Below are 20,735 nucleotides of genomic sequence, written 5' to 3'. Positions count from 1 at the left end.
CCCTGTCCACCTGCGCACCCCCTCGCACACACCCCCACGCCCCCACCCGCGCGCCTGCCGAGTGCCCGCGCCCCGCCCCGCGGCCCCGCCCCTGGGGGCGTGGCTCCGCCCCCCGGCCCCGCCCCGCCGCGCGCTGCCGTCACGGGGGGCGGGGGGGGCGGGGCGGGGCGGGGCGGGCGGCCTCCGCTTCCGGGTTGCCGGCGGGGCGCGCGCAGCCGGTGAGCGGGGGCGGGGCCGGGCCGGGGGGGGGCGGGGAAGGGGCTGGGGGGGAGGAGGAGGGGGCTGGGGGGGGGGAGGGGGCGGAGGGGGCAGGGGGCTGGGGGGGGGCAGGGGGCTGGGAGCGGGGCTGGGCAGCGCCCAGCTGGTGGGGCTGGGTGCTGGGTGCTGGGCGATGGGTGCTGGGTGCTGATGGGTGCTGGGTGATGGGTGCTGGGCAATAGGTCCTGGGTGCTGGGCGATGGGTGCTGGGTGCTGCTGGGTGCTGCTGGGTGCAGGGCGCTGGGCGCTGTCCCCAGCCCACCCCACTCCCTGCCAGCAGCCCCGCTGCGCCCCAGGCCGCCCCCCCCCCAGCCCCTTCTGGCTTCCCCGGGCCTCCGGAGCTTCATTAGCGAAGCTATAATGAGCTGCCGGGGGCTGCCCCGTCCTGGCGGTGCCCAAGGCCGGATGGGGCTGGGGGCCGCAGCCCTGCCCTGCCCCCGGTCGGTCCGCACGGTCCCCTCCTGCCACCCACCACGGCCCCCTCCAGCCTCCCCGGCGCTGCGCGGGGCCGCTCCCGCTGCCTTCCCCCCGGCAGAGGGTCCCCGCTTTGCCCCCCCCAGGGCCGTGCCCTCCCTGTGGCGCCAGGTGGCCGTGAACCAGCCGGGGCTGGCGCACGGAGGGGGCACCGGCTCGGGAGGACGAGCCCGGGGGTACCTTGCTGGGGGGGGGCCTCCCCAACGTGCATGGCCAGCATGGCGCTGGGCTCGCCCGTGGCAAGCGGCGACCTCGCGCAGGGGCACGGGGCGGGCTGGAGGAAATTCTCCTGCCCCGGTGCTTGAGGAACGCGGCCTCACAGTCGGAGGCTCAGCCTCCGCTTCGCCTCCGCCGGGAGCAGCCCGCTCGGCGCAGGTGGGCTGCGGGCGACGGGGCACGATGCCGGGGCGGAAGGCGGCGGGTTTGTTAGCCAGAGGCAGCTCCCTTCCATCCTGATGGCCCCCATGCGCCGCTCAGTGCGGGCGCTCCTCTGCCAGGGTGCAATCACGTCACGGCTGGAGAGCGTCGGGCCTCGAGGTCCTCCGGGGCCGCAGGCTGGGGCTTTGGGGCCCCTCTGTAGCTGAAGCACGTCTGGGCGTTCGTGGGGCCTTCGTGGAAGGCCGAAAGCTTCCCTCGTGCTATGGCCACGGCAGGACGGGGCTGTCCCGGCACAGGACTCGGGCTGCCCGTCCCGCCAGAGCTCCCGTTTTCCCTGGGCGGACGGGGCCCGGCCACGCGCTCGTGCTTGGAAAATGAGTGGCTCCGTCTCCAGGCCTTGAGTCACCGGCCGACGCCGTCCCATCGGCGGTTGTTTTCCATGCACAAAGTGCCGGTGGTGACTCGGTGTTTATTTATAACTTGTCGGGAGAGCAAAGAGCTGGGCTTCGGGACGGAGCGGGGGGTCACCGCCTCGGCTCGATCTCAGCAAGCAGCTCCGGGGCTTGGGGCTGCTTTGTTGCCTTCTGGTAATCGGGCAGCTCTGCGCACGCACCGCGGGCTCCCTTCCTTGGTAGGTAAACCCCACGAGCTTGCTTTCTGCTTTCTCGCTTTCTGGTTTATTTTGTTTTGCTTTGGCTGTTTTGCTCTGCCTGCAGAGCCCTGGAGGCGGCGGATGCTGGGAAGCCACGCGGGGTTCGTGCCGTGGACATGCTCCTGTCCGCGCTCCCACGTCCGTCCTGCGCCAGGTGCGCTTTGAGACCAAAACCGGCAGTGGCTTTCCGAGGGCGCCGTGAGCATGTCGGGCGAGATCCGCCACCACGGCGCGTTTGTTGTGCTCGCCACTCGGGGAGGTGCAGCCCCAGCAGATCGCTGGGTGAATTCATGGCACTGGGATGAACTGGTTGGACTGGTCGTGGCGCGCGTCCTCAGCCTCCTGCCTCCCAGGGAGGCTGGAGGAGCTGGGGCTGGAGGAGCTGAGGCCAGCAAGGGAGCGGAGGTTTTGGGGACAGCTCTTGCTGGGGTCCATCCTGTGCTTAGCAAGTCTGGAAGAGTTCGCAAAATCATCCCTCGCCGTGACAGCTGGGGACACCGAGGTGGCTGGGGCAGCCCCAGAGCCGCAACGCCAGCACTGGCTCTGCAGGAGCCACTCAGGTGCAGCAGCAGACGTGCCACCCCGTGCCCACAGCCATGGGTCTGTCCCCCGAGCAGTGCTGAACCTCGGGGTGGCGTCGGGCGGGCTGTGGGACCCGTTAGCAGGGAGGCAGCAGGTGAAGGGGCAGAGTCTGACGCTGGCTGAGCCTCCACGGCACAGGGCAGGGACGGGGGCGGCTCCCCGTGGTCTTCACCCACTGCTGCTGTCACCTCGGCGCCCTCCCCGCACCCGCTGCCCCCTGCCGAAACGCTGAGCAGCAGCTCGGAGCCAGAGGTGACCATTCCCGTAATCACTGCGCTCCCGCCTGCCTGTGTCGCAATCCAGGGAGAGGAAATCTTATGACAAGCAGTGGCGAAAACAGTTTCCTTTTCTATAAAACTCTGCTGAACTCCGGCCACGCTGGGAATGGAGCTGGGGTTGCTCACCAAAGAGCTCCTGACCTGCTTGGGGCTGCGCCAAGCCGGACCAACCGCCCGCACTATCCAAGACTTGGGATGCTCAGGCTTTGGGATGCTCGGGCTTTGGGATGCTCGGGCTTTGGGATTCACAGGATTTGGGCCACCCTTGCCTTCACAACTGGCCTTCGCAGTGGAAGTGCATGGGCATACCCAAACCCTGCTGTTCACTGCTGGCTCTGTCCTCTGCTTCAATGGCAAAGCCAGAGCGAGTGCTCCCAGCTCGAGGGAATGCGTTTCCAACCCCTTGAGTCTCTGTGAAGCTTCGCAGCAGTTGCTGCTGGAGCTGCTCTCAAGCTCCTTTAAGCACCAGAGCGCGTTGTGTTGGAGCTGGGATGCGGCCACGCGCCAGCAGCCGCGCGCCTTTGCTCCCAGAGCCTCCAGGTACACGCCGGTGTCAACAGACGGCTCCCAAGAGCTGGGTAGGAGGCCAGACGTCAGAATTAAAGTCTCTTTGTTCTCTGCTCCCACCTTCCTGTTACAGACAGCCCTGGCACGGCGGCCAGTGCTCAGTCTGGCTTTGCCAGGGTTTCCCGTAGTGGAGGACAATGGGTTTTTTCCTTCTGCTGGGAAAGGGGCGATGCTGGAGCATCTGCCTCTGAATGGAGCAACTGAGAGCCGTACGGAGAGCCCTGAAGAGGCTGCTCAGACCGCTCTGTGCCAGGCGGAATTGCTGTCACCTCCGCATCCCCCTGTGCCACCACAGTGGCGGTGTCATCCTTGGTTTCTTGTGTCCCATCGTTCGGGCCGCCCGGCAAAATGCACACGTTTTGCTGTCCTCGCTGCGTGCCTGGCGCTGGGCACTGCAGGTAGTGGGGGAGCAGAAGCAAAGCAGTCCCTGGCCCTGCGCAGGGTGCCGGTGGCTTGGCCAGCGTGCAGCCTGGCGTCTCACCGGGTTTAGTAATTAACCTGCAGAGGCTAATTACTCCCTGTTGGTCTCTCACTGTTGGCCACGCTCTGTTCTGTCTGATCCCGTGTGGTCTTGGGTTGGTCCCGACTTGAACATGGCAGCAATCCGGCCGGGAGCGCTCGCTGCTGCGTGACTCTGGGTGCCCTCTGCACGGCAGGCGGGTCCCCCGTGCGCCCAGCGCTCAGCCACGCTCCTCCTCCTTGTCCCAAAGGTGACATGTGAATGCAGTGCCGGGAGCAGCAGCAGCTGAGATGCATTCGAGCCACGCCGATGACCCCAAGGAAGTCATACAGGTGAGCACGTCACCCGCGCCCTGAACCCCAGCCTACTCCGGTTGCTCCCAGTGTAGCCCCAGTTCCTGGCGGGACGTGGTCGGACGCGGCTGCGCTGCCAGCCGGGGCTGGGACGCTGCAGGCAGGCGAAGGGTGGCTGCTGCTGGCGGAGCATCCTCGGGTGGTCTGCCTGGTTGTCCGAGGTGGAGCAGCGGTGGGTGGCTGAGAGTTAAACCCCACCAGGCTCCACCTTGGGACGTGCACTGAGGGGCTGGGGAGGGTTCTCGGCCCCTTACCTGGGGAAGGAGCGTTGCTGCCGAGGCTGCTTGGGGTGTCTGGGCTTTCTTCACCCAGCCTTTGGAGTCTGAACATGTTTCACGAGCACGGTTCAAACGTGGCGGTGAAGTCTGTGTCTTTAATTCATCCTGCAGCGGAATTATTCATGCATGACAGATAACATCGCTTGCACCCTTTAATCCTGTTAGCCCGCGGTTGCTGCTCGCAGGCGGGTTGCTTGTGCTGGCAGATCTGGGGGCAGCTGGGAAGGGGCGATATGAACAGGGATACGGCATGTGTCATTGAACTACAGCTGCCACAAACCTTATTTAGGTGCATTTCCCCTCCTGAAAAAGTATTCAGGGCTGGAAGTTCGATAGGAGAAAATTTGCGGCTGAGAAAGGCTGGAGAGGAGAAATCATTTGAGAAAATGTTACCGAACATCTCCCTTGCAAGGAGAACAGTCTCTCTCTGGAGCTGGGACTTGAGCAGCCCATCTGAACCCCGGCTCTGCCCCCTCCGTTGCTCGGTGGCAGCGGCTGGTGCCTTTCGGTATGAATTCGGAGGGCTGCGTGACTGACACCCGAGCGCCAAGTGCTTGCTAGGTTCACGGCCAAGTTGGCGGAGTTTGCCAAATGTCTGCTGGGAAGTGCAGCTTTCATTTTAAATAAGGCTGACTTGAGACAGCTGGGCTCAGCTGCATTTAAAAAAATTGTTTCCACCAGTATAAAATTGTTAAATTCATTGAATTTGCTTCTTTTTGACTCTGGTGGAAGGAGGAGGAAAGCAGAACTGTTGGAATGTAAAATCCCCATGTTACTGCTTCAGAGCTCACCCCAGCTCCCAGAAGAGTACAGCAAACAACACAAGCTGTCCTCTCAAAAGCATCTGCCACGATGGCTTTGATTTCTGTGAGGGGTTACCCCCTTAGCGTTCCTCGTTTATCACCCGTGCTTATTTAATCCATGTGTTTTCCCTGAGCAAGTGCCTGGAAAGAACCGATTTCTTCTTTTCCCCACCCTCTTAAGCAATTTGATGTCTGTGGAAGTGCTGCACGCTCTAAAGGCAACCCCAGAAACCCAGTGGGCCCCGAAACGTGAGCTAAAGGAAGAACTATTTGCATAACTTACTTGTTTAAAAAAGCCAGATCGACTCTGATGCCAAGAGCGTGAGTCCCCAGCTGCACAGGTTCAGCTGCAGTGCTTGCAGATGGTCTCTGCGGGGCACGTGGATGAAGCAGGAACTGCGTGGCGCCTCTCTGGACGAGCCTTGCAGTTTTGGAGCCCTTTTCTTGCCCTTTTTTCCTGACACTTATCCTTACTACCTAAGCCTGCACCTCCTGTGTTGCAGCTGATCAAGAAGCAGCTGGTGAGCGCGATCAAGGCGCTGCAGAAGCAGTACGTCTCTTCGGATGCCGTCGTGACCAGCGACGATGGGAACGCCAACACCCTCTGCAGCGCCCTGGAGGCCGTCTTTGTGCACGGGCTGAAGGCGAAGCACATAAAGACAGAGACAGGGGGGAAAGGGAAGAAAGCAGGCGGCCGCCTGCCGCTTCCCCAGCCCGTCTTCTGGGGCCTGCTGAAGAGCATCACGCACCGGTGAGTGTGCACACCCAGGTTTCTGCCCTCCCTTTGGCACCAAGAGGGGCAAACACCACAAAATTTTAAGGGGAGCTGGCTGGACAGGGGTTTGCTTTGCTCCCGCTCCCCGTACGCTTCATCCCTCCAGCCAAAATGTTGGATGGTCTCAAAGGGTGTCCTGCTGGGCAGGGGCTGCCCAGGACCACGGGGGGCTCCGGAGGAGGGCAAAGCCCCTCTGGAGCCGAGTGATGCTGCGGGGCTGGGCACGGGGCACCTGCTGGTGCCAGCACAGCCTCTAAGCATGTGCTGTGGGTATGGCGACATTTGGGTCTTAGGCAATGTCACCAGTTAAAGCTTTGCCCGCACCAGGCGTTAAACTGCTGTGCCAGCCTGGGGCATGCTCCTGATTAAATCTGGGGAACCAGGCTGTGCAGGGGGGCTTGGTGTCCCCAGTGGGACCGGAGGACCGTGACTGCACGCTGCAGGGCCTGGTCTCCCTCCTGGCATTTACCTTTTGGGGACAATCATGCTCCTTTTCTCCACGCCCAAAAGAGGAGAATCAGGACTGACCTTATCTGTGAACCTTGTGGAGTTCTCGTGTGTGTAACTATCATTATTTGCTGGGGTTTTTGAGCCACTCCCTAGGCAGAGTCTCTCCACACAAAGTAACAACCCACAAAGAAGTAGTTTTGAAAGCCTCATCCAACTCCATCAGCGACTCTTGAATTATGAAAGAGTGGATGAAAATAGCAGATTCACACGCTATGGGGGATATTTTTGTGCCCTTTGAAGATTTTCGTCTGTGAGAGGCAGACTAAAAACTTCAGAAACTTCTGCTCTATTTTTTGTAGCATCTGCAGCGTCGACTACTGAGGTGTGAGCTGGGGCCAGGGGGGATTAGGAAGCATGGTGTCGCTGTTGGATTTGGGGAAAAAACAGCTGAAGTCAGGATGCTGAGACTGGTTGAGGAACTTCACCCAAGCCTTGTGCTTTGCTTTTTGGCTTGCCATGGCGGTTTCCACTGTGTTTTGGCTGGTGGGAAATGTGGAACTAGAGCTTGGACATACGGTTGTCACCAATGAGTGACACAAATGAGTTTTCCCCTTGTCTCCTGCCCGTGGTCCAGGGCAAGCACAGAGGCACAGGAGATATCTCCAGCCAGAGGAGCAATGCCCAGGGGCACCCCCCAGGGATGGCTGGACTCGTCACCAATATATTTGGTTTAGGGGAACTCAGGAGGTCTTTTTTCTCTGTGGGAAACCACATTTTCCACGGAACAAAGATTTTCCGCAGCCTGTTCTAACCCGACTCCTAATCTCCCATAGCAGAGCAGTTTGGCAGCCCGGGATGGGCTGGAAACGTAGCCCCTCACCTCCTCTTCTATTCTTTTTCTCCCTTGCCCCAGGAACATTGTCTCAGAGCTGGAACAACTCATTTTTATCAACACGGACGTCGGCCGCTGCCGGGCCTGGCTGAGGCTGGCTTTGAACGATGGCCTCGTGGAGTGCTACTTGAAGCTGCTGCTGCGGGAGAGGCCGCGGCTGCCCGAGTACTACCAGTCCACGGCTCTGCTTTTGGACGCTGAGGAGTGCGAGTTCCTCCTTAGCTACCTGCAGGGCTTAACATCCTTAACCTTTCAGCTGTCTTATAAATCGGCGGTGTTGAACGAATGGACTGTCACCCCTCTCTCCCTGTCCGGGCTGTGTCCTGTTTCGGAGCTGCTGGAGCCCCTGACGTCCTCGACATCCGAGCCCCGGAGAAAAGCGTCGCTGGGTTCCATCTCCCAGTCTTCGGGATCGGATGAGATTGAAATTCAGCCCTCTGTCCTGCCCATCAGCAAAGCCGGCGTCAAAACCAAGCTGACGTCGTCCTCGCTGAGCCTCAACACGACGGGCTCGTCCCAGCTGTCCTCCAGCCTCGGCTCCGACAGCGCCCTGCAGCCTCACTGCGCCCAGAGCCCCGAGCGGAGCGAGGAGCCGCTCTCCTGCGACTCCGACCTGGGCACGGCCACTGCCGAGGACCTGGACAAGTCACTACAAGAGTGAGTCTTTCCCCAGACCTCTTCAGCAGGATTTCTAACCCCTTTATTTTCTCTCTGTAGGCAGGAAGGCTTTCTCCCCTTTTTAACAGGCCGCTTTTTCCTCCTGGAAAGAGCCTGAAAGGTAAAAAGACGAAAAGCTTGGCACAGCTTGCCAGGACCCTGCTGCCAAGGCAAATGAGCACCTGAGGACTGAAGTGTGTGCCTGTCCTCTCTGCCAGGGCAGACACGTCAGAAAAATGCTGCTCCCTGCTTTCAGGAATGTGACATCTCCATGGCGTACGCTTGGGGCTTTTTGGCAGGGAAGAAATGAGTTTGGTCATAGGAAGGGGTCATAATTTGCACCTTCTGCAGATACTTCAAAGGAGGAAGGTTGTTAGTTTGTCATCCTCGTGATTTATTTCTGCGAAACACTCAGCCAGCAAGCACAAGGATCTCCAGCAGGCTGTATAAGCTCTGAGTAATCAGCAAATATTTTCCCCGCCGCCCTAAAAAACGAAGGATGTGTTGTCTGACTGAGCCTGGCCTTGGGGTGCTGTTTGGCGAATGCACCCTGCCTGGTGTCGGCTTTAGAGAGGGCTGCAAGGCTGTGAGCAGAGCTACAACCGCTGTGTCTCACCCTGCTTGCTTGGAAGAGGCCACCTTCAGCGGCAGAGCCAGAGCTGAGCAAGGGCTTTCTCAGACTGAGACCAAATAGCCATTTCACATTGGTCTGAAACAGCAAGCATGCTGAAATTCCCACAAAAGCGGAAGCACTTTGCTTCCAGTCGACCAGCAGAATGAATGCCTTTAAAACCGTCTTGTTTCTGGTCACTTTATGCCTACGTAACAAGCAAAAAAAACACGCAGAGACAAATTTTAAAACAGAAGTAGAATTTTGAATGGAATGGTCAAACTGAAATGGGAGACTTGTAAATGAAACATTACCTTTGCTGTAAATGTTTTTTGGCCAGAAGAGTTGTGCACACCAGCCCAAGCTCATGAGGAGCTTTGGAGTGTTTGAAGCTGACGTTTTTGGCAAGCTGGTTAATTGCTCGGCTATTTCCCAAGGTTTAGAGCTCCTGCCTGCTCTTCCCCATCGATAACAGCATTGTCACCTGCTTCTAGGATTTTGCATTTTATGATAATCCTGGAAGAACCGCCCTTGATTTGACTAAACTCGCGATGGAAAGACTTTGTTTTGAATTCTAAGCTGGGCTGGTTTAGCTTGACTTGGTGCAGCAGAGGCATGGGACCAGCATCTGGCATGGCCAAGCTCCACGAAAAGTTGCTTGTTAATGGTTACAAAAACATCTGAAATTCGGGGGGGTGTTCAGGAGTCGTACGATGGGCTGGGGGCCCATTAACCCCTTAGTGTCAGAAGTAAATGAAAATCCAGTAACACGGGTCAGCAGGGAAAGCATCCTTCGTGGGGTCTTTGGCCGGCGGCTGGACGAGTCGCGTTTCCTGGGGGCAGGGCCGGTGCCTGGCAGCTCGTCTGCAGCCACGCGGAGCCGTCAGCCCGCCGGGGCCAAGCCCTCCTGTGGGGGCTGGCGTTGAAGAACCAGGCACGGCCGCGTGCTAGGTCCAGGTCAGCGCAGCTGCACTGAACTCACCGCTGTTTCTTTTTTAGGGTGCTGTCCGAGTTCAGCAAAGCCAAGCCGAGCCACGACGCCCCACCAGACCAGCTCGTCCCCGCCGTGCTGGGGTGCTCCCCGCCGCAGCCCGCCTGCCCCCCAGCACCCCCGGCACCCTCCGAGGATGCTCGCCCGCCGCCGCCTCCCACCAGGCACAGGGGCAGCGTCCGCGCTCTCCCCCGGGGTGATGCTGGCGTCCCAGCCCCGCGTCCCAGCGGCACCGATGGAGCGGAGGAAGGCAGCCGCGGTGCGGTCAGCAGCAGCGAGGGCGACCACGCGGTGCGCAGCCCCGCAGCCGAGTACCTCCTTTCTCCGCTGTCGGGTTGCCCGGTAGGTGTTCCAGCTCGTGTGCTGCGCTCCCCAGTATCCTTGTTTTTATGCTTCCCGATCTAACGGGAAAGGAAGGTGAAGGTGGTGACAATTTCAGTAGGCTCCAGTTTCTCTGAACTCTCATCTTCAGGGCTAACGGCGGCACGTTTGGTGTAAATAACACAGGAATCAGCAGGGAGAGGTGGTGGGAGTGCTCCCTGCTCCGTGCACACCTTCCTGGGCCCCACAGAGGTGTGGCCGTGCAGCCATCCTGGGCATGTTGGACCGAAGTAAATATTCCCTGGCAAAAAGAATACCAAAGCATTTGAAACCCCACGTGGCAAGCCGGTTGTCCCTCACCCAGTCCCCAACAAGAGAAGTTTTCTGTTTTATTAGTGATATCTGAAGGGTGATGAGCTCTTGCACAAATCTAGCCCTCAGCTCTGTGTGAGCTGACAGAACAGCTCAAGAATGGATTTTCTGCTGGGCTGGGGCCAGGGGACTTTCCTTCGCCCTCATAAGAGGAGGGAGAAGCACTGCCTAGGCAGGAAACAAATTGCAGTTGTGCAGTGGGAGAACATTCACCCAACACATCTGTTCCCGAAGCAGGATGGCGTTCCCTGGTGCTCAGGCTCGCCTCAGCAGCAGTGCACATCCCCTCTTGCCGTCCTCTGCAATCCACTTGCTTTTGCTTTTAGGAAACCCTTCGAACAGTCCCGTCCCCTGCCTAACTCTGGCTCGCGCCCGACTCATCCTTCCACCCCAGGGAGGTTAGGATCTGCTTCACGCACCCCCGAGCGGTTTCTCTTTTGGGTCCCTGCTCCTTTCGGCTCCTTCCCAGTTGTCCCGTTTCCGCTGCTCCTTCCCGGCGCTGGGCCAGGCTGACTAATCTATGTATAACATACGGTGTCAACAGGAAATCCCCTCCTGCTTTCGCATGACTCATGGAGCAACCTGCATTCCTCGTCCGAGAGTAAACAGAGGCTTCCTATAGCCCGGGAGCTGAGCCGCCTTGTGTTCCTCCTGTAGGGTGGCGCTGACTCTCCCGCTGTGATTTGGTTTGTGGTCGGAATAAAAGGCTCTTTGAAAGCAAGGTAGGGTCCTTCCTGGTGGGACACAGCCCTGGAAGGGATGCTCTGGGTCTGGCAAGGCTGCTCCCTTTTGCAGGAGCCCTGATCTGGGTCGTGTTTTGCTCCTGGTGTTTGTTCAGAGGCCTGTCCCACAACCTCGCTCCCTGCTTGCAGCCAGACAGACTCCCGGAGAAGTTACAGCTTTGTTTTCTTTCAGCTTAACAGACTTCCTTCAGCTTTTAGGTCTCAGCCCCTCGTGACATAGCGAGACAAAGGTTTTCTCTGCCTTCCCTGCTTTGCTTTTCTTCTCAAATAGACAGAAGAATGGTGTTTGTAGCATCCGCTTGTAAGACAGGACTAGGACCTAGATGTCTTCTCTGCTTCTCCCTGGTAATAAATAATGTTCCTGGCCCCCGCTCCAGGTGAGCCTGCACCACTGCACCGAGCTGGTGTCTCACCCCACCTCAGAAATGCTTGCTGAACCAAAGGCCTTGCACGTGGATGTTGCAGGGAATGTGTTCCTCCCCACGGCCCTGCTGTGACTTCAGGGGGGGAGAACCAGTCGGTTCGTGTTCCTGGGCTTCCAGATCGCGGCGCGTCTTTGCGGCTCAGCAGATGGGTGCTCTCAGCCCTGCAGCAGCGCTTCAGGGGCACCGTACGTTGCACTTCGCTGTGCCCCAACTAAACCCGCGGTCAGAAGGCGGTTTGGTGATGTTGTGGTTTAACCCGACCAGCGGCTCAGCACCACACAGCCGTTCGCTCACCCTCCCCCCTCCCTCTATGGGATGGGGGAGAGAGTTAAAGAAATGAAAGCCTGTGGGTTGAGATAAAGACGGTATATTAGGACAGGAAAGAAAGGAAAATAATAATGATAATAGTACTGCTACTAATAATGTGTACAAACAAGTGATGCACAATGCAATTGCTCACCACCCGCTGACCGATGCCCAGCCTACCCCCGAGCAGCCGGTCCCCCCACCCCAGCCAGCCCCCCCCCCCCCCATTGATTGTTCACATCACGTCCTATGGTATGGAATGCCCCTTTGGCCAGTTGGGGTCAGCTGTCCTGGGTCTGTCCCCTCCCAGCTCCTGCTGCACCCCCAGCCTGCTCGCTGGCAGGACAGAGCAAGAAGCTGAAAAGTCCTTGGCTTGGTGTAAGCACTGCTCTGCAACAATTAAAACATCAGTGTGGTATCAACATTATTCTCATCCTAAATCCAAAACACAGCACCATACTAGGAGGAAAATTAACTCTACCCTAGCTGAAACCAGGACAGGTGAGGACAGCCAGGCAGCAGCCCGACGTGGCGAGGCGATGCGCAGTGGTGCCAGCTGCAAGCGCAGGCTCATCGAGCGCCTCTTCCTCGGTGCGAGCAGGGTGCGAGCGATGACAACCTCCCTGCGGGGTGGTGTTCACTCTGCCACCCACCCGTGGACATCCCTGCCGTCAGCCCCCCAGCTGCGTTAGCCAGGCAGCTGGGGCAGCTGGCAGCCCGTCTGCACTCCCCAAAATGCAGCCGCTCGCTGGCAGCGTGCAGCCAGGGTGTGCTTGGGGGGGCCAAAGTCACCGTGCTGGGTGTGCACGGGGCCACCGTGGATGCATGGGTTTGAGTTTGCTGATGAGGTTTTTTTTTTTTCATGTATTTTTTTAACAGAAAAGAAAGAGTTGGATCTCGGAAGATGATTTCTACAGGCCTTCTGCAGGAGATAGTGGCAAAAGCCCGGCTGACATCAACGGCTTCGTGCCAGAGGGTGCTGGGGAGGGCCCGGCCCCGGGGCTGATCAGTGCTCTCGACTTGGAACGGCTGTCGGTGCCTTCCTTGCGGGGCGGGAAGCCCAAGCTCTCACCCGAGCGGGAACAAAAGGGCTTCAGCGTCGTGCATCGCCGGCAGATGGGTGCGTGGCCCCCGCTTTAAGCACGCGTCTGCTGCGGGCAGCGCTCAAGGGCTGGGCAGGGAATTCGGGTGGTCGCCTGTCTGCGGGCAGCCCTTGCCATCAGCTGGTGGTGGTGCTGGAGGCTCCAGAAGGAGCAGGGATCCTCAGTGTTGCCGAGGCCCCCATAGCTCTGGTGGGAACCCTTTAGGGGCAGAGGACGTGCCTCTGTCCCCATGGCTCTGCCCACCTTGCAGGACTGATTTCTTTTATGCCATCCCTCTCATTCTTACCCTCAAAACCGAATGCATGGGGACGATTACAGGGGCCCCGCAGGCAGGTCCTGCACACTCCTGCCCCGTCCCACCTCCCACCAGGACTGACTCAAAGCTGCGATGCCTCTGGCTGCTCCCCGCCAGCTGCCTGTCGGCTCTTCTCTGCCCCCCTCATTTCCCTTTTGGTTATACTGAGGCGTTTGCTTTTGCCCAAGGTCTTTCCAACCCCTTCCGAGGACTCCTGAAGCTCGGCACCCTGGAGCGGAGAGGAGCCATGGGCATCTGGAAGGAGTTTTCCTGCGAGCTGTCGCCACTGGAGCTCCGGCTCTTCCTGGACCACGAGGACCGCATCTGCGTCGAGAGCTACTCGCTGCTGCGGTGCGAGTCGCTGGCGCTGACGCACTCGGACGGACGCTTCGAGCTGGTTTTCCTGGGGAAAAAGCTCTACCTACGAGCTCCTTCTCGAGACGAGGCCGAGGACTGGTTGGACAGGATCCGGGAGGCGCTGCAGAAGTGCCGGCCTCAGCTGGAGGAGGAGGAGTGGGAGACGCTGGAGTACCCCGAGGACGGCAGCGAAGGCGGCGATCCCGCTGCTGTCCTCCAGTACAACGAAGCGCCTGGGACCAGCTTCGATTGGACTTCGGCTCACAAACCAGAACTGGATGCAATCAAAGAGTCTGTTCTGTACGTGGACGTAGACAAAACGTGGGTCCCTTTTATTTTTTCCCTGTCACTGGAAACCTTAAAGTGCTTTAAGGTGAGGAACAACGACAAAATCTTAAGCAACAGTTACGGCATAGAGACGATCCAGGACATTCTTCCAGACACCAGCCTCGGGGGACCGGCGTTCTTCAAGGTGATCACCTCCAAAGCCGTCCTGAAGCTGCAGGCTGAGAGCGCAGAAGAAGCAGCATCGTGGAGGGAGCTGGTCCGAGGGGTGCTCGCCTCCTACCTGGAGGCGGCGGAGGAGGCGCTGACGCTGGGTGGCAGCTTGGACGGCAACTCCCAGGTCCTCCTGAAGAGCATCGTGAAGGAGAACGGCTTCTTGCTGCAATACCTGGTGGCCATCCCCGTGGAGAAGGGCCTGGACTCTCAGAGCTTCATCTGCGCAGGTATACGAGGGCTGGTCTTGAAAACAAGGATCCCAGCTCTGTCTTGGAGGATAATGTCAAGTTCATTAAGGTTAACGAGGTGACCAAATGCTCTGAGCCCTGCTGCCAACCCCTGCAGCAGGTGGCACCGAAGCCCCTGGGTTGGGCTTCACGTCCCAAAGCAGTGGCATCTTTGGCAGTCCCTGGGCACGGGGTGAGTCCCCAAATACCAGATCCCCATCACACCCCTGCACGGCCTCCAAGGTCAAACTGGGCTGCTGCTGGGGTCCTGCTTAAGAGATTTATGATGTAGACAGCGGGGGCATTGGCTTCAATCAAACTCAGGTGGACCTGGTGGAGGTGAGGGGCCCAGGGCCCCCTTTCTGGGCATTCGGTGGCCCCAACCTGTGGGGAAGGTGTAGTCAAGGGCAAACCCAAGCCATGGGGGTAGAGCTGTTTTTCCAGTAATGCAGCACAGGAGCGAACGTTGCGATGGGTGTGACAAGCCGATTTTGTGCAATGTTCGTTTGACCTTCAGCACAACGCCTCCCAGCACGCTGGGTGACGCTGGCTTAATAGGATAACGCTCTCTGACCTCTATGGGATGTGTAATTTGTTCTTTACCTCGGTAAGTTAATTAAACTTCAGATTTCTTTCCTGCTTCAATTATATTTCTTGTACCCTCCAGCAGGTTTTTTTTCTTGATCTCCTTTTTTTTTTTTTTTAATGTAGTTTTCAGTCCTTTTTATTTGGTCTCTACCTTCCCCTCCAGGCTCTGTCCTGCACCTTCCACCTACCAATAGATGGAAGCAGCAAGCCAAAAAGGCCGATCTCACTTCCCAGTTTCTTTGCGTAGGTTTCCTTGGGCATCTGCCTGCCCTTCTCCGCAGCTCTGCCTCCTGCCCGGTGCCGACCTGAGGCTCAGGATGCCCGCGCTCGCCCTTCTCCTGCTGCGACACCCTTTTGGCACAGGAGTGGTTTCTTTGTGTGTCAGAGTGGGACAAGCCAGAAGAAATAGAAGCGTTTTTGTTTAATGCAGAGGGCAACAACTGAGCTCCATCTTTTCTTCTTAATGCACTCCAGCTACTCCAGAGCGCAAAGGGCTGGGCGTTAAAGCCTTGGCAGAGGGTGGTGGAGCGGCCCCAGCTCTTCCCAGGGCAGACACAGCCTCCGACTGCACCCGCTGGAGCTCAGAGACCCACCGACACTGTCGGTTATTTTAGAGAAGTGAACCCAGTAAAAATAGCACAGAGTTTTCCTGTCTTTACGACTCCAACTCAGATGTGCTCGCTTCTCCAGCAGCTGTAAAAGCCCTGCACGCCTCCCCCGAGACCTAAGCCAGGTTCTTGCAGGGTTGCACACTGCTGTGATAGAGGGGTCTGGTCTTTTGCTTCTCCCAACCCCACGCTGTTGCTCATGGGTGCGGAGCGCGGGTTTTGGTGCTGCTCCCTGCAGCGGCGCCGTGCGGAAGGCAGAACCGGGCAGAGCTGCTGGGGCCGGTGGTGGAACGGGCGGGTGGGATTTTGGTTCTTCCCTAGCCCACTGTGATGTTCCTACGGGTCACTTTTCCTAAAAGAAAGAGAAAAACAGTTTGAATTGAACCCGTTTATGGATTAAAAAATGTGGTGGGTTGAGGCGCCTTGTTTAGGAGTGTTCCTGCTGGGCCATCCTGATCTGAATCCCAACCCCTTGCGTGGGAAGGTGCTGGGAGCTCCCAGCCAGCGTCGGGCCACGTGCTTCAGCCAGTCTCTGACCCTCTCAAAGATTTCCCTGCCCCATTCTCCCCACGAAAGCTTCTCCCCTGCTCCAGCAGCAGCATGTTGGGCCCTGGGGCAGCGCGGGTCCCCTCTCACCATCTTCTGTCTGCTCCCCGAAGGCTGCTCCAGGCAGATCGGCTTCTCCTTCGTGAAGCCCAAGCTCTGCGCCTTCTCCGGTCTGTACTACTGCGACAGCTGCCACCGGGACGACGAGACGGTGATCCCCTCGCGCCTCATCCACAACTGGGACCTGACCAAGCGAGGGGTAAGCCCAGGCTGAGTCTGTGCTGGGTGCAAGGAGGTGGCCCTCTCCCACCATCAGCAGGGGTGGAAACGTCTCCCTGAGCTTTTCCTCACACCTGGCCTCTCCCTGCTGCAGGTCTGCCGGCAGGCGCTGAAGTTCCTCACGCAGATCCGTAACCAGCCACTGATCGACCTCAAGCTGGTCAATGAGAGCCTCTACGACCACGTGGAGAGGATGAGGAGAATCCTCCGGAGCAGGGAGCAGCTGAAGCTGCTCGGAGATTACCTTATCATGTGCCGCAGCGGGGCCCTGAAGGAGCTGAGCAAGCGGTGAGCACCCTGAGTCCCCTCTCGTGCTCCGGCGTTTCACCTTGCTCCATCTGTCATCGTTGCTGCCGTAGGCTGGGGGTGCCCAGGGTACTGGGCAGGATCATCTCCTGGCCCTTGGGTCTGTGCCCTGCTCCTTATCGCCTCATCAGGGCATGGACTGGTTTTCACCTCTGTGTCATGTGCTGGAAGAAGTTACCCGTCTGTTTGTGGGGCAGCACGTGGAGATGGGACTGAGGAAGCATTTTCCTGACCAAGGCTGGACAGGAAACACCTGGGAAAATAGATGAGATATTTTTTTTCCCCCCTTTGAAATGCTCTCAAACAATTTTCAATGGCAGGATTTGGGATGTGTTGTTTGGTGTGAAATCAGGTTTACAGTAACGTTTAGTCTGCATCCCCTGGGCTCTTCCTCACTGTGAGGCTGTTTGAGATGTGGTCAAAAGTGTCTAACACGCTCCCCTCTGTGCTTGTTTGAAGGCTCGATCACAGGAACTACCTCTTGGAGTGTCCCCACAAGTACAGTGTCGCTGATCTGCAGCAGGTGAGAGCTTTGCGCTGTAATTTTGCTGATACAGAACATCCCCATTTCCGCCTGTGGAGATGCTGCGTGGAACACGGCACTTCTTCAGCAGAAGATTTCAGGCTGCTCAGTTCCTTTTTGCCTTGCTTTCTGTTATCACATGCCCTCTGCAAGTCTTGCACATTAGCTTGGAGGCTAAAATAAGTGACCTGTATCCTCCAAGAACTATGGAGATTACACGGTAAATTGTTTCACCTCCCATTAAGTCAGTCTTGCTCATCACCATACCAACTGCCGTCTGTCACAACTTTTGGAGGTGGTCAGTAGCAGCCCCAAAGCTAGGAGCCATCCTGGCAGCTTTTGGGTGCTGCTGTGGGTTTATTTTGGCATCCCATTGAGATGCTAAACCCCAAGGCAGGCACGTGGGATCTTGGGTTGGTTTGGGATGAGAGCCTTGTCTCCATAGGCAGCACGAAGTGTGGGTGCAACGTGCATTTTGCACAGTGCACACCCCTCTGGCTGCAGGCTCCGTGTGCCTGATGCCTCTGCTCCGCAGATAGCTGACGGCGTCTTCGAGACGTTCCTGCAGTCTCTGATCCAGTTCGCGTCCCATCACGTCTACAACTGCGACCTGTGCACCCAGCGGGGCTTCATCTGCCAGATCTGCAACCGCAGCGACATCATCTTTCCCTTCGAGTTTGACACCACCGCCAGGTGAGTGACGTCTCCCTCGCTTTGTGCCTGAGGACGGGTGTGTTTACTGCTGGGCTTTGTGTTTTCTGTAGAAATCCTCCTCTAAAGAGATCAAATCCTTCCCACATGGAGCCTGCTGCAAGGTGTAGCTGCTGTGGCTGCAGGGAGATTCTTGTCTCACTGGTTCAGCTCAGAACTGATTATAAACCTTTCCCTGGCAGAGACGTTTAACAGGCTGTTGGTCTGCACGAGCTTGCTTTGCCTAAAAGCAGCTCCTAAAAGCCACTAGTGACATCCAGAAGCTGCAGAAAATGTCACCAAGACCAGGGTCCCCTGGTGCGTTTTGTCTGCAAATATTCTCAGGGTGGCTGAGCAGGATCGCTCATTATCCCTCCTTGCTGCAGGGACAGCACCGTGCTTGTTAAGAGGACAGTGTCCCCAGGGGACTGATTTTCCCTGTAAAGAGCCTGCAGGCGCTGGGAAGAGCTGGCACGTGGGGCTGAGCTGCGCCAGCAGCAGGACAGAGGTCGCATGTGCTGGGAGCTGGGCTCTGAAGTTGTCGTCCTCCTTTGTGTCAGGGGAGGCCGAGTGGGGTTTTGCAGCAGGAAGGCAGCTCAATAACATCCTCGGCGAGCTGAACCCAGCTTCCTGCCCCTCCGCCACGCGTGTGACAGCCAGCCGCGCGGGTCACACCACGACTCGCTGCAGGATGTGACCGAAACGCCTCCGAACAATAACCCAGCCGGGCGAGTGACGTTTGCATTTGCAGCAGCCGCTTCCTGAGGCCGCTGCACTGCAGGTGGAGGCAGAAGCTGCTGGTTTTGGGCACTGGCTCGCTCAGAAACTCGCAGGGCAAAACCCTGCTTTGCAACCCGCCCCCTGCAGCGGCAGGAGGAGGAGGAGCCGCTGCTGCTGCTCATCCGGAGAAGCCGCCTGAAAAATATTCCCCTGGGCAAGCACACGGCGCCAGGCAGCACCCTGCTGTCCCGTCTGTCTGTGCACGGGTGGTTTCCATATCTCGAGCAACTCTGGGCTTGCACCCGCCTGCTGGGAGCAAGGCTTGAGCCCAGAATTTTCATCCCATGGTATTTTGGCGGTCTCCTGGCGCATTGCTCTGCGTCCTGCACTCCCTCTGCCGTTGCTCTGTCTGGCAGCCCCTGCTTCCTTTGGGAAATGCAGCTCAGATCTCACGTGGCGCTCGAAGCTCAGCGCCAGGTTGACGGCATTAAACAAGGCACGTCTGCAGTCAGCTGAGCAGCAGGCATTTGCAGCGTTCAGGGCATTTCAGCTAGCTGACCCGCCGGCATGCGGATCAGCTGCATTTTGCTGCTGCTTGCAAGGTGAGATAGGTGGGGGCTCACCAGGGAAAAAAGGAAAGTGAGCCCAGCCTCTTAGCACTGACTGCTGTTTACTCTAGATAACTCGTGAACGCCCCTCACAAAATGGGTGTCTCCCGCAAGCCGGCCCCACACAAGGTGTAATTTGCAGCTGTTTACATTCCTGCTGCATCGCGGCCACCCCGGTGCAGGCCGGCTCCAAACGCTGCACGCAGAGGCTGCCCAACCCCAGGGTGGCTCTCATGTCCCCAAACAATGTCCCTGGCTGTTCTGCAGGCTGTGACACTGATCTGTGCAGGGCGGGGGTCTCCAGGCTGTGCCCCCAATGTGGCGAGCAGAGGGGAAAGCCTTGCACAGAGCCGCATCCTATCCTGGCCACTACGGCTGGGCTCGAGTTGCCTTGCGACATCGCAGGGTTTAGGGGCTCAGCCTGCGACGTTCTACTTGATCTTGTGCTGCTTGCAAGCCTCTTCCCCCTGCTGCCCCGCTCTGAAAGCAAGGTGCAAAGCTCACAGCTCACTTGATATCTTGCTCTTTCATCTGCAAAAAGCCAGCAAGGTGCTGGCAGCTGATGCTCAGTGCAGGGGTTGCTCTTTTGGGCAGAGCTGCTGCTTTTCTCCTGTGCTTGCTGGAGGCAGGGCTTTTGGTGGATGAATTACTGCTCTTCCTAGCAAAGCTTGCCGTTTTGTGTCCAGCAGGTGGCTGGGCCCTGCCAGGGCCAGCCGACGTGTCGGCAGGGCTCGTCTCTCGCTGGGCACTTACTTGGAGGAAAGGGAAACAAGGAAGCATCCCCAGGTCCGGTTTCGCGGGAGAAGCGTGGTCTTTGCCCGATGTTGCCAACAGGATGGGGTTTTCCCTGCTTTGTCCTAGGTGCAATGACTGCAAAACTGTCTTCCACCGGGAGTGCCAGGCCAGTGCCCAGTCCTGCCCACGCTGCGAGCGCCGCCGGCGATACCAGCGGGAACGGGAGGCGGACGGTGCGGGGCCAAGCCTCTAGCGCATGTGGACTGGCCCGAAGACAGCACTTGGCCTCTCCGAGAGCGCCGAGAGTCGGGAGCTGGCGTGTTTGGAGGTGTCGAGCATGGACCCCAGGAGCTGCCGGTGCTGAGCAATGAGCCATGGCTGGGGGCTGCTCCTGCACCCAGGGACCCTGCAGCCTCCAGGGGCCGAGCCAGGGCAGCCAGAGCCAGCCGGGAGCGAGCTGGTGCTGTGTGGGGCCGGGGCCAGCAGCCACCCGCCGCCGAATCCCCCAGCAGCGCTTCCCCCGGCGATGGAGATGCAGCGGCTTTCCCGGGTGCACGTCAGGATTTCAAATCAAGGGTGTGGATAAACTGACATTAATTAAAGCTCTAGTTTTTTAGGATGTTCGGTACAGAAAACCGCTATTTTTATATGTAGGGGTTTTGCACAGAACTCGCTTGCCTGCTTGTGGGGGCACTAACGGCAGCCGCAGCACGGGGTCGGGGGGACGAAGTGACACTTGTGCCTTCAGCGATCTGAGCGCGTGGGGCAGGCAGAGCATCGCCTGCGGGGAGAGCCCACGGCACCGCGTGGCCTTCCCCGAGAGGAGAGCCGAGCTGCTCCCCCTGCCTGCTGATTTTAATCCTTGGCCAGTTGTGAGGCCGCAAAGAACATTTTATTTTCTTTTCACCCCGGTGCAAAAACGATTAAAGTTTATTTAACAACAAGTGAATCTGCCGTGTTTGTATCTCCTGGGTTTGCTTCTCCACAGGGGGTGCCGAAGCCGGGCCCATGCTGTGCCTCGGCA

The 20,735-nt window shown here is 58.4% G+C and overlaps 1 protein-coding gene across 3 annotated transcripts; it reads left to right on the top strand.

Annotated features, from left to right (window-relative positions):
• Positions 1–143: 143 nt before the first annotated feature.
• Positions 144–20,656, top strand: PLEKHM1 (pleckstrin homology and RUN domain containing M1). 3 transcript variants are annotated; one of them, XM_080565524.1, is made up of 13 exons: positions 345–1,741; positions 1,827–1,916; positions 3,900–3,981; positions 5,587–5,834; positions 7,222–7,857; positions 9,467–9,800; positions 12,505–12,745; positions 13,212–14,108; positions 15,964–16,109; positions 16,224–16,417; positions 16,895–16,958; positions 17,494–17,651; positions 19,838–20,656. In XM_080565524.1, exons 3-13 carry the CDS (start codon positions 3,940–3,942, stop codon positions 19,962–19,964), a joined length of 3,087 nt encoding a protein of 1,028 aa, XP_080421650.1. In that variant the 5' UTR covers positions 345–1,741; positions 1,827–1,916; positions 3,900–3,939; the 3' UTR covers positions 19,965–20,656. The 3 variants fall into 3 exon arrangements, with proteins under 3 accessions (XP_080421648.1, XP_080421650.1, XP_080421649.1); XM_080565522.1 differs by lacking the exons at positions 345–1,741; positions 1,827–1,916 and adding an exon at positions 144–218; XM_080565523.1 differs by lacking the exon at positions 1,827–1,916.
• The last annotated feature ends 79 nt before the right edge of the window (positions 20,657–20,735 follow it).

The sequence above is a fragment of the Anser brachyrhynchus genome (genome assembly GCF_964034855.1).
Source record: "Anser brachyrhynchus genome assembly, chromosome: 22".
Lineage (NCBI taxonomy): Eukaryota > Metazoa > Chordata > Aves > Anseriformes > Anatidae > Anser > Anser brachyrhynchus.
Note: the sequence above shows the minus strand (reverse complement) of the source record. Positions and strands in the feature narration are given on the sequence as shown.

Coding starts and splice junctions, on each gene's coding strand:
- PLEKHM1 (XM_080565522.1), top strand. CDS start 3,940: ATGCATTCGAGCCACGCCGATGACCCCAAGGAAGTCATACAG. Junction 3,982..5,586: donor ACCCCAAGGAAGTCATACAG/GTGAGCACGTCA, acceptor CCTGTGTTGCAG/CTGATCAAGAAGCAGCTGGT. Junction 9,801..12,504: donor CTCCGCTGTCGGGTTGCCCG/GTAGGTGTTCCA, acceptor TTTTTTTAACAG/AAAAGAAAGAGTTGGATCTC.